Genomic DNA, 12064 nt, shown 5'->3' with positions numbered 1-12064 from the left:
TCAAGAATTTTATCTAAATTAAATAACAGCATGTACTCTTTTTTTGTTTGGTGAATATCACTTAGTATACATATTTGGGGATTTCACCATGTTGTTACATATATCAACACTTCACTCCTTTATACTGTAGAATAGTATTCCATTGTATGACTATATCATGATTTATTATTCATTAACATATTGATTATTACTTAAATTGCTTCCAAATTTTGCTATTTCAAATAAAATTGCTATGAACATTTGTGAACAAGTGCTTTGTAGGAGCTATGCTTTCATTTTTCTTGGTTAAATACCTACAAGTCATCATATGGTAGCTATACAGTCAAATTTTTAAGAGAATATCAAATTGCTTCCCGAATAGTCTGTAACATTTTACATTCCCACCAGTGAATGAGAATTCTAGTTGCTTAATATTCTTCCCAATGCTTGCTATGCTCAGTCTTTTTAATTTTAGCCACTGTAGTGGGAGTGTAGTATTTCATTGTTTTTTTTAATATGGTTATATGAGTTGTTAACATATTTATTAACTTGTTTTTTTTTAACGTCTTTATTGGAGTATAATTGCTTTACAATGGTGTGTTAGGTTCTGCTTTATAACAAAGTGAATCAGTTATACATATACATATGTCCCCATATCTCTTCCCTCTTGGGTCTCCCTCCCTCCCACCCTCCCTATCTCACCCCTCCAGGCGGTCACAAAGCACGAGCTGATCTCCCTGTGCTATGTGGCTGCTTCCCACTAGCTATCTATTTTACGTTTGGTAGTGTATATATGTCCATGCCACTCTCTCACTTTGTCCCAGCTTCCCCTTCCCCTTCCCCGTATCCTCAAGTCCATTCTCTAGTAGGTCTGTGTCTTTATTCCTGTCTTACCCCTAGGTTCTTCATGACCTTTTTTTTTTCTTAGATTCCATATATATGTGTTAGCATACGGTATTTGTTTTTCTCTTTCTGACTTACTTCACTCTGTATGACAGACTCTAGGTCCATCCACCTCACTACAAATAACTCAATTTCGTTTCTTTTAATGGCTGAGTAGTATTCCATTGTATATATGTGCCACATCTTCTTTACCCATTCATCTATCGATGGACACTTAGGTTGATTCCATGTCCTGGCTATTGTAAATAGTGCTGCAAGGAACATTGTGGTACATGACTCTTTTTGAATTATGGTTTTCTCAGGGTATATATGCCCAGGAGTGGGATTGCTGGGTCGTTATGGTTTTAATTTATATTTTCTTAATGACTAATGGTGTTGAACATCTTTTCATATGCTTATGTGCCATCCGTATATCTTCACTGGTGTAGTGTCTGGTCAAATATTGTGCCTGCTTAAAATTTTTAGCAGTTTGGCTTCTGTTGTTGAGTCATAAACATTCTTTATATAGTCTAGATTCAAGTTCTTTGTCAGATATATGTTTATAAATATTTTTTCCCAGGCCATGGCTTACATTTTTATTTTGTAACAGTGCCTTTTGAAGAGCAAATTAAATTTCTTTTTTTTTTTTTTGCGGTACGCAGGCTTCTCACTGTTGTGGCCTCTCCTGTTGCGGAGCACAGGCTCCGGACGCGCAGGCTCAGCCGCCATGGCTCACGGGCCCAGCCGCTCTGCGGCATGTGGGATCTTCCCGGCCCGGGGCACGAACCCGTGTCCCCTGCATCGGCAGGCGGACTCTCAACCACTGCGCCACCAGGGAAGCCCGCCCCTAAATTTTTTTGATGACATCTGATTTACTGACTTTTTTCTTCTATAATTTGTGACTATTTTGTGTATTGTTTAAGAAAGTTTTGCCAAGGTCACTAAATTTTTCTATTTTTTTTTCTCCCAGAGGTCTTATAATTTTAGCTTTTACAGTTACGGCTATCTAATTGTTTAAACACTATTTATTGAAAATATCATTTTCACATTGAATTGTCTTGGCATCTTTGTCAAAAATCAAGTGACCACATATATATGAGTCTATTTCTGGACTTTCTTTTCTGTTTCATTGATCTCTTTGTCTTTATAGCAATACTCTAATGTTTTGATTACCACAGCTCAATAATAAGACTTGAAATCAGGTAGTGTAAATGTCCTTGCTTTGTTCTTTTTCAAAACATTTATTTTGCATTTCTACATAAATTTTAGAATTGAACTTGTCTATTTCTACCCAAAAAACCTATGCAGATTGTGATTGAGATTGTGTGAATCTATAGCTGAATTTGGGGGAGAATTTACATCTTAACAAAGTTGAATTTTCCAATCCATGAATATGATTATGTCTCCACTTATTTAGGTCTTCTTTACTTTCTCTGAGCAATGTGTTCTAATTTTCAATGTATAGTTCTTATAGAATTTCCCCTAAGCATTTCATACGTTTGTGCTATTTTAGATGTTTAAAAATTTTAAATTTTTAAGTAATTCCAGGATATGGAGATATAATTGATGATTTTTGTATATTGATCTTGTAGCCTTGTAACATTGCTGACCTCACTTGTAAGTTCTCTCTCCCTCTTTTTCTTACGTTTTCATAGATTTTCTACATAGACAGTCATGTTGTCTGTGAATTATAGGTTTTATTTCCTTTCCAGTCTGGATGGCTTTTATATATTTAGCTTGCTTTCTTAGCGGCTAAAATCTTCAGGACAATGTTGAATGAAGGTAGTGAGAGCAGAAACAACTTGGCTTGTTCCTAATCTTAGGGAGATGGCATTCATAGTCTTTCACCATTAAGTATAAAGTTAGCTATAGGTTTTTTGTAGATACCCTTTATCAGACTAAGGACTCTATCTTCTATTCTTAACTTGCTGAGAGGTGTTTTTGGGTTTTTTTAAATTAGGAATGGGTGCTAAAAATTTCAGGTGTATTTTTCTGCATCTATTGAGATGATTGTATGGTTGATTTGGGGTTATGGTTGTTGTTGTTGTTGTCGTTGTTTTGGGGGGGTACGTGGGCCTCTCACTGTTGTGGCCTCTCCCGTTGCGGAGCACAGGCTCCGGACGCACAGGCTCAGCGGCCATGGCTCATGGGCCCAGCCGCTCTGCGGCATGTGGGATCTTCCCAGCCCGGGGCACAAACCCATGTCCCCTGCATTGGCAGGCGGACTCTCAACCACTGAGCCACGAGGGAAGCCCTGGTTGTTGTTGTTTTTGTCTGTTAATTGGAGAAGTATATCAATCAACTTTTGGATGTTAATTCAGTCTTCTCTTCCTGGGATAAAGCTTACTTGGTGGTGAAATATTAGCATTTTTATATGCGGTTGGATTTGATCTGCTAAAATTTTAAGGTTATTTCTATCTATATTCCTAAGGGATATTAGTCTGTATTTTTCTCTTCTTGTAGTGTCTTCGTCTGATTTTGGTATCAGAGTAATGCTGGCTTCATAGAATGAGTTAGGAAGGGTTCTACCTCTTCAATTACCTGGAAGTTTGTGTAAAATTGTTTTTTATTTCTTCCTTAATGTTTGATAGAATTCACCAGTGAAGGCTTCTGGCCCAAAGTTTTCTACAGTAGGACTCAGTGCCTACTGTAGTCCTTACCCTCTTTCAACTGGTGTCCTTACCATGAGTTAACTACAAATTCAATTTCTTTAATAGATATAGGGCTATTCAAGTTATAGATTTATTTTTGGTTGAGCTTGTTAGTTTGTATCTTTCAAATAATTTCTCTATTTCATTTGATTTGTCTAATTTATTGGCACAAAGTTATTCATAACATTATTTTATTATTCTTTTAATATCTGCAGAATATGTAGTGATATCACCTCATTCTGATATTGGAAAAATTTGCCTCTATTTTGGTCCTGATCAAGCTGGCTAGAGGTTATTAATTTTGTTGATATATTCTCAATGAACCAGCTTTTGGTTTCATTGATTTTGCTCTATTTTTTTGTTTTGTATTTCATTGTTCAGATCTTTGTTATTTCCTTTATTCTTCTTATGCTGTATTTAGCTTGTTCTTCTTTTTCTATTTTTATTTAGATGGAAGCTGAGGCAATTGAGAACTTTTTCTTTGTTAACATAGGCATTTGGTGCTATAAATTTATCTCTTAGTGTCATGTTAGCTGTATTCTATAAAGTTTGATATGTTTTCATTTTCATTCAGTTCAAAATACTTTCTAATTTCCCTTTAGATTTCTCCTGTGACACATGGGTTATTTAGAAGTGGGCTATTTAGTTCTCATATATGTGGAGATTTCCCACATATTCCTGGTTACTGATTTCTAATTTAATTCTGGGGCTTCCCTGGTGGCGCAGTGGTTGAGAGTCCGCCTGCCGATGCAGGGGGCACGGGTTCGTGCCCCAGTCTGGGAGGATCCCACATGCCGCGGAGCGGCTGGGCCCGTGAGCCATGGCCGCTGGGCCTGCATATCCGGAGACTGTGCTCCACAACGGGAGAGGCCACAACAGTGAGAGGCCCGCCTACCGTAAAAAATTTTAAAAATACTTTAATTCTGTAGTGACCAGAGAACATTTGACTGGAATACTTTTCACTGTTGTGGCCTCTCCCGTTGCGGAGCACAGGCTCCGGACGTGTAGGCTCAGTGGCCATGGCTCACGGGCCCAGCCACTCTGCAGCATGTGGGATCCTCCCGGACTGGGGCACGAACCCGTGTCCCCTGCATCGGCAGGCGGACTCTCAACCACTGCACCACCAGGGAAGCCCTGACTGGAATACTTTTAAACTTATTGAGACTTTTTTCTTTCAGTACTTTAAAGATATTTCTCCTTTGTGTTCTGGATTGTATTGTTTCTTCTTCGTTTCTTTGAATGTCATGTGTCTTTTTTCTCTGGATGTCTTTACGATTTTTTCTTTCACTAGTTTTAAGTAACCTGAGTATTATGTGCCTTGGTGTAATTTTGTTCGTTTTTCTTTTTCCTAAGATTTGTTTGTCTTCTTGGATCTGAGGATTTAGACTTTTCATCAAATTTGGAAAAAAGTTAGCAGTTATTTCTTCAAATATGTTTTCTCTTTCTAATTCAGTGTTTGCGGCCAGTATATGGAAGATAACTACCACGAGTAATGACAACCTGCTATGTTTAGTATTCATTTCTAAAGAGAAGTCATGAATTGAGAACTTGAAGGATGTTTTAGCATCCTTTTTGACATTTTGGAGGGTACCTGTGGAGTGGTAATACTTTTGGTAGTTTAACTCATACTTATATCTAACCATTTCCTAGTCAACTTTAGTATTATATGATACAGAGATGAACTTTATTCCTGCTCATCCAGGGGCCTGCAGTTGTGTTCTCACATCAGTCATTTTTTCCATATTCTGACAGGAACTCATGCCAGGCTCTCCACCAAGCACACGGGCTTTGAGGAGAGAGTTTACCACATCCCAGTCCGCATCAATGATGGCGGTCGGCCACCCTTGGAAGGAATTGTCTCTTTACCAGGTAGATATTTTGCTGCAGGCAACTTGGGATAATGTCTGTCAATATGGTAGTTTGTAGGAATTCTTGTCTTTGAGATGGGATTCTGCAATTGTTCGCTCAAAAATTTATCTACAAAATATGGTTCTGTTTTTCAGTTACTTTCTGCAAGTGTGTGGAAGATAGGTGTTTCCAGCCAGCAGATCACATGCCTGGGATACCTACTGTGGGCATGACAGTTGGTATACTCCTTACCACCTTTTTGGTCATCGGTGAGTATAATTTCTCAGATTCAAGGATTTCTGTTCTGGGCCTTGGAAACATAAGCTCACATCAGGATCTGACTTCATGGACTGGTGTGGGGCTGCTCAAATGGCAATCTAGGCAATAACCAAGAATATAGATCACCAGTAAACCATGTCCAACTTTCCTGATTGGGAGCTACTGCTTTAGTACCACCCTCTACCTATCACTGCCTTGCTGGTTAGGTTGGGAAATACAACATAAGAGGCTTTAAAGAATAAATTATTGTATTTTATGCTTAGTTGCCAAGCTTTCATGATGAAGGAGAAAGAAATGCAGTAGCTGTGCCTCTGCTATGTGTCAGGCACAGTGCTTGGTGGGGAACACAGTGACAGATATACACAGATCCATCAGTCACAGAGCTTATGGTCTAGTCTGCCATTGTTGGAATAGGTAGAAGCTAGCCTTCCCGTGGAGATGCTGGCATACCTGAAATGTTGCAGAACTCCCCTTTTTATGTTTTGTGACTGTGGGCCTTGATTCTTTATTATTTCAGAATAATTCCACTGCATCACAGGGCTCACTCTGCCATGGCCCCTGGCCTGGCTAGATAGCAGAGTTCCCTGTCTTCTTTTTTGTAAACAGCTCAGTACCTACTGTAGTCCTTACCCTCTTTCAACTGGTGTCTTCACCACAAGTTAAGTATTAGAAGTAGATACTTCTGCCCATTTTTTAATTGTTTGTTTTTTTGCTGTTGAGCTCCATAAGCTACTTGTATTTCACCAAAGAAGACATATAGGTGGCCAAGAGGCACATGAAAAGATGCTCAAAATCACTAATTATTAGAGAAATGCAAATCAAAACTACAATGAGGTATCACCTCACATGGGTCAAAATGGCCATCATCAAAAAATCTAGAAACAATAAATGCTGGAGAGGGTGTGGAGAAAAGGGAACCCTCTTGCACTGTTGGTGGAAATGTAAATTGATACAACCACTATGGAGAGCAGTATGGACGTTCCTTAAAAAACTAAAAGTAGAACTACCATATGACCCAGCAATCCCACTACTGGGCATATACCCTGAAAAAATCATAATTCAAAAAGAGACATGTACCACAATGTTCATTGCAGCACTATTTACAATAGCCAGGACATGGAAGCAACCTAAGTGTCCATCAACAGATGAATGGATAAAGAAGATGTGGCACATATATATAGTGGAATATTACTCAGCCATTAAAAGAAACAAAATTGAGTTATTCGTAGTGAGGTAGATGGACCTAGAGTCTGTTATACAGATTGAAGTAAGTCAGAAAGAGAAAAACAAATACTGTATGCTAACGTATATATATATATGGAATCTAAAAAAAAAAAAATGGTACCAATGAACCTAGTGGCAGGGCAGGAATAAAGACGTAGACACAGAAGATGGACTTGAGGACACAGGGTGGGGAGGGGGAAGCTGGGGTGAAGTGAGGGTAGCATCGACATATGTACACTACCAAATGTAAAATAGATAGCTAGTGGGATGCAGCAGCATAGCACAAGGAGATCAGCTCGGTGCTTTGCGATGACCTAGAGGGATGGGATAGGGAGGGTGGGAGGGAGGCTCAAGAGGGAGGGGATATGGGGATATATGTATGCATATGGCTGATTCATTTTGTTGTACAACAGAAACTAACACAGCATTGAGAAGCAATTATACTCCAAAAAAGATGTACTAAAAATAAAAAGTAGATACTTCATCAATTCACCTGTGTAAAGGGGTTTATACAGTTCCACATCCTTTCTCTTTTAAAGGAAGAGCTGGGATTATTCTAAGTCTTCTTAATTGCTCTCTTGGCATCTGGTCTTTTCTGCCACCATCCAGTCTACCACATTGGACTCTGATTCACAGCTCTAAAAGGGATCTCATTTCCTTATACCCTTCCATTCGAATTCCTCATTATTATGGCATAGAAGGGCCTTTGTGACATGACCATTACGCATCCTAATATTGCATGGTGACCATCATTTCTCTATGAGAACCACAGTTTGGTGCACACGTTTTATACTAATTGAGCTGGCTTTTGAGGTTTACTCACTTATCAAACTCCCCTCTACTTCTATGCCTTTTCTTATTCTATTTGTCCTCTCATCTTGAAAGGATTTTTGAGTTTTTATGCCATGGTTTTCTAACATGACCATTTACTCTCATAATTTTACAACAAGTTAAAGATTGGATGAGTTTGGTGATCTAAAGATAGAAGTAATAGGATCTTGTAGTTTCATATCCTTACTTTTTTCAAAATAGGAGGGTTGGGATTATTGCAAGATTCTTAATGGGCTTCTGAGTATCCAGTCTTTTTTGCCATGATTCCTCTTGTAAACTTACTGCCAGGTTAATTTCTTAAAAACAACTTACTTTTCCAGATAAGTCTCTGATTTATAGTATACATAGTGCTAAAATGCACAATGTAATTTTGTAGTAGGTCAGAGATGGGGGAAACCAGAGAGGTTAGGTAGTCTACTCAAGCTGGAGCGACAAGGAAGACGGCAAAGAAAATGTAATACTTGATGTGGACATGGTGAAAGTAGGCTTTAGGTAGGTGAATTGGTCTAAGAACAGCTTTCTGGTTTTTCTCATTGGACTACTTCCTCTAGGGAAGAGGAAGAAGAACTGGAATCAACATTTATTGACTGTGTCTGAAGTTCAGGAATTCTGTCTAATGCTCACGCACTTAGTCTTCAGGGTAGTGTAGGCATTAAGTCCTATATTCCTTGATAGAGACCCAGCGATAGCCACCAGCTTCGATATGACTTGGGACTTGTTACATATTTACTGACAACAAGATAAGTGGTAAGCTTACTTATCCAAGAAAGCCCATGCCTAGAATCTCTTAATCACCAGGTCAATGAAACTTTGTTGAACCACAAACAAAAATGAAATTACATGAGTCATTTTTTCCTATGCAGGTGCTACTTTATAAATGAATGTGACAGTACATTTTAAGACTCCATCTCTTTGACTCTGAATTTTCTCTTTTAGGTATAATTTTAGCTGTCGTGTTTTTCCAGATAAAGAAGAATAAAGGCCAACATAATGTTGAAAGTGCTCAGGCATCTGAAGTCAAGCCTCTGAGAAACTGAATGTGAAAAGGAATGTTTGAGTCTATGTACCAAGTGCTATTTCAGTAACACAACCATTTAATCCCATAATTTTGCTTTTCATCCAACATGTGCACTATAATTTTTTACGATATACCTTCTTGCCCTTTACTATTTTATTACTCTTAGATATTTCATGTGCTGTAGACATTAGAGATATTTTCCATTTTCTCATGACACTTTTCCACTCTGCAAAAGCCTTAGCTATTCATCCAAACACAAAAATGTATGTGCTTTTCCCTCTTAGGGAAAGAGGGGCTGATGAAATACTCTGTGCAGTTTTTCTTCATTAAGAGATCGATCAGTCATCCATCACAGCACATCCCGGATTCCATTTATGCTTTTGCTAATTCCATCCCGTGTCTCCTTCCTCCATATCTCCTTTGGTATTTCACTAATTTTAAAACATTTGTTGGAGGAAAGAACAAAGCTAAGTCTCAGGAAAAAAAGTTAAAGCGCAGACCTGTCCCTTAGTTTGAACAGAAACTTTTTGTTGTTATTCGCCTCCTTTAGCCCCACGTGGCTTATGTTGCTTTTCTTTTCGTTGGAGGATTTTGCACTTGGGAACAGCATGAGACCACTGCAGACCATGCAGAGTCCTGCTTCATAAACCCTGGTGCCAACACCGGCCACTACCTACCACGCTCACATGCTGCGCATGTTTTCTTTATGTGTATATTAATAAAGTTCCGGTTATTATATATTTAACAGTAGAGGAAGATAAGGAAGCACAAAAGATGTAGTGACAAAAATCAAGAATAAACATTGGCTTTGGTTTTGTTTCTTGGATCTCTTTGTCTCTGCTTCCTGGTTCTCTGCATTTGTTGAGGGAAGGACTAGATAACAATGGTTATCTATCATTTATCAAAATTGCCTCCCATGTAGAATTAACCCATAGAGAGTGGGTCCACAATGAAATAAAAATTCCCTGTGCTCACGACTGTGGATTGGGGTGTTCGAGGCAGATACACTAGGAATTTTAAAATCTTAAATAAGAAAACCTTAGAGATTTGGAAGCATTTCGAGGCCCTGGAGCTGTTTTCTGGCTTCTGATTTGAGGCTTGAAAGCATTCAACATTACACAGCCTCTCAGAATTTTCAAGAATGTTTGGGAAAACAACTTGTATCTGAAAAGGTGCTCCTACAATGACGGCTGAGGCAGGCCATGGAGTTCTGTTTTTCATAAATAATCCTCTTTGAGGGCTTTTATTATCTTTTTTTAAGGCAAAAAAGTAAAACAAAAGAAAATATCCGAACTCTATTTCTAAGACCTCAGTATTACTTTCTTGTATTGATATGTTATCCTGTGCTTCAGGATAATATTGAGCTCTCTTAGCTGTTTTTTTTCCACACAAGGCTCATTGGAAAACTCATAACGGGCGAGGTTCTCTCTTGTCTCACCATAAGCTGAAAGACAAAACAAGAAAACAAAAATCTAAGAGCACCAACAGCAAATTATATCCCAACCTAAGGAATGGTTTAACTTTCTCAGCAACTTCTGTAGGTATTTTCTTGTGTGTTTTTGACCAAGAGTGGCTGTGATATGACATTTAGTTCACTTAAAATTGCATCATTGCTAGCCCTGCTTATTTTCCGGAAAGCACTTTATCATTCCTGAAAGACTGAGGCAGTCCCAAGGCAGGTCTGCTCAGAGGGCTTAGGGATGCCTCCTGCCTCAGTTCAGGGTTGTTCTCTCTGGACCAACTTGTATCATCGAATAATAGACTGATTACACATAACCTTCTCGTCTAAAACCACTGATTAGTATTCACATTTCTTGTGCTGCTCTTCCTCTGGGTGGGCCTTCCCTCTAAACCTTCTCTTCCTTCCATGACCAGATCCCACCCATTCCTAAAGGCTTAAAGACCAATTTATATACTGGTCCCTTTGGGAAGCCTTCTCTTAGGAAACTACAGGGTACCAGGCCACTACCTCATCTAAACTACTATACTGTGGTGAGGAAAATTCTAGGATCTATTCCCTCTTCTGGTAAAGATGGTTCCATTTCCACTGGAAAACATCTTCCCCTCCCCTTCACCTGGTTCTTCTACACCTAGTCTGTATAGTTTGAGTAGAGTCAACTTCCTGTTTTCCCCCATTTCCCATCTCCCACTTCTAGAACTGTGTTGAAGCTCTTAGAAAATAGCTCTCTTTAAGTGGAATTTGCTAAACTAGTAGAAAATAAACTCAGAGCATTCTAGTTACCACAAAAGGTAAGCCTACCCCAGAACAAGGACCACACAGAGTTGAGAGAAGATTCTGAAGATGTTGAGTGCCTGGATCCAGCTGTGCCTGAAGGCAACCTTGCCCTGGACTTTCCTATCCTGTGAGCCTGTACATTCCTTATTACTTAAAGCTCAATATATTTCTGCCCTTGCAACCAAGAGTGCATATTTGTGCCTTGCTTATGGACCTTATGTTCTACAGTTAGGGCCCATTTGATCTCCTTAACTAGTATGGGACTTCTTGGAATCCTCTCAATGTCTCTATGACAAGTCTTGGCTCATAGTACCTCCTCTATAAGTTTTTGAAGAATGAATACATGAAATAGCTGATTCATGTAGGCCACTTATGCTACTGTCATCTTAGAGCCACCCACCTGACAAAATTGAAACTAATCCACTCTCTGTTTTTAGTTACAGTATCCTCAAAGAGGCGTTAAACTCCCACTTCACTACACTCCGTTTCCCTACATACAAACTCTGACGCTCCGTTCAAACATCCTGAGAGCTGAATGCAATGGTGAATGAGGCTGTGAGTGACAAAGCCCTCAAGAATTTCTGGATGGTTAAGAAATAGCAGGGAGAGTGAGGGGGTCTCAGGGTGGGGGTGGGAAGTATAGGGGCAACTCCTGTGAGTAGCTACGTAGAAAGTCTCAGGGGTTTCTGGAGAGCAGTAAATTAAGAGTAGAGATCTCAGGGTGCTGGTCCATGGTCTAGACAACTCACAAGCAGGAAGCTGAGATTACCTCTGAAGCATCTAGGGCAAGAAGGAAATAATTTGTTTCCAAGATTCTGTATAATGCCATATGCATCATGGGAACTTGTTAAACTTGGAACCTTAAAAGTTACCTGAAAAGGTACAATATCTTACAATTTGATTTTAAAATCTCATTTCAACTGTCTTGAAATGTACAGTTCAGTTGCATTAAGTCCATTCACGTTGTTGGGCAATCACCACCATCATCGACCTCCAGAACCTTTTCATCTTCCTAAATGAAACTCTACTCATTAAATAAGAACTCCCCCGGGCTTCCCTGGTGGCGCAGTGGTTGACAGTCCGCCTGCCGATGCAGGGGACGCGGGTTCGTGCCCC

At 39.2% G+C, this 12064-nt stretch overlaps 1 protein-coding gene across 1 annotated transcript in view; it reads left to right on the top strand.

The window, feature by feature from the left end:
• The window catches only part of CDH17 (cadherin 17), a 54657-nt gene extending 45926 nt beyond the window's left edge, over positions 1-8731 (top strand). Inside the window, 3 exon segments of the mRNA XM_060035214.1 lie at positions 5265-5381; positions 5516-5629; positions 8631-8731. Coding sequence (XP_059891197.1) covers positions 5265-5381; positions 5516-5629; positions 8631-8731 — 332 coding nt within the window.
• The last annotated feature ends 3333 nt before the right edge of the window (positions 8732-12064 follow it).

Source organism: Delphinus delphis, chromosome 17, assembly GCF_949987515.2.
Source record: "Delphinus delphis chromosome 17, mDelDel1.2, whole genome shotgun sequence".
Classification (NCBI taxonomy): Eukaryota; Metazoa; Chordata; class Mammalia; order Artiodactyla; family Delphinidae; genus Delphinus; species Delphinus delphis.
The sequence above is the reverse complement of the archived record's forward strand: the minus strand, read 5'-3'. Positions and strand labels throughout refer to the sequence as shown.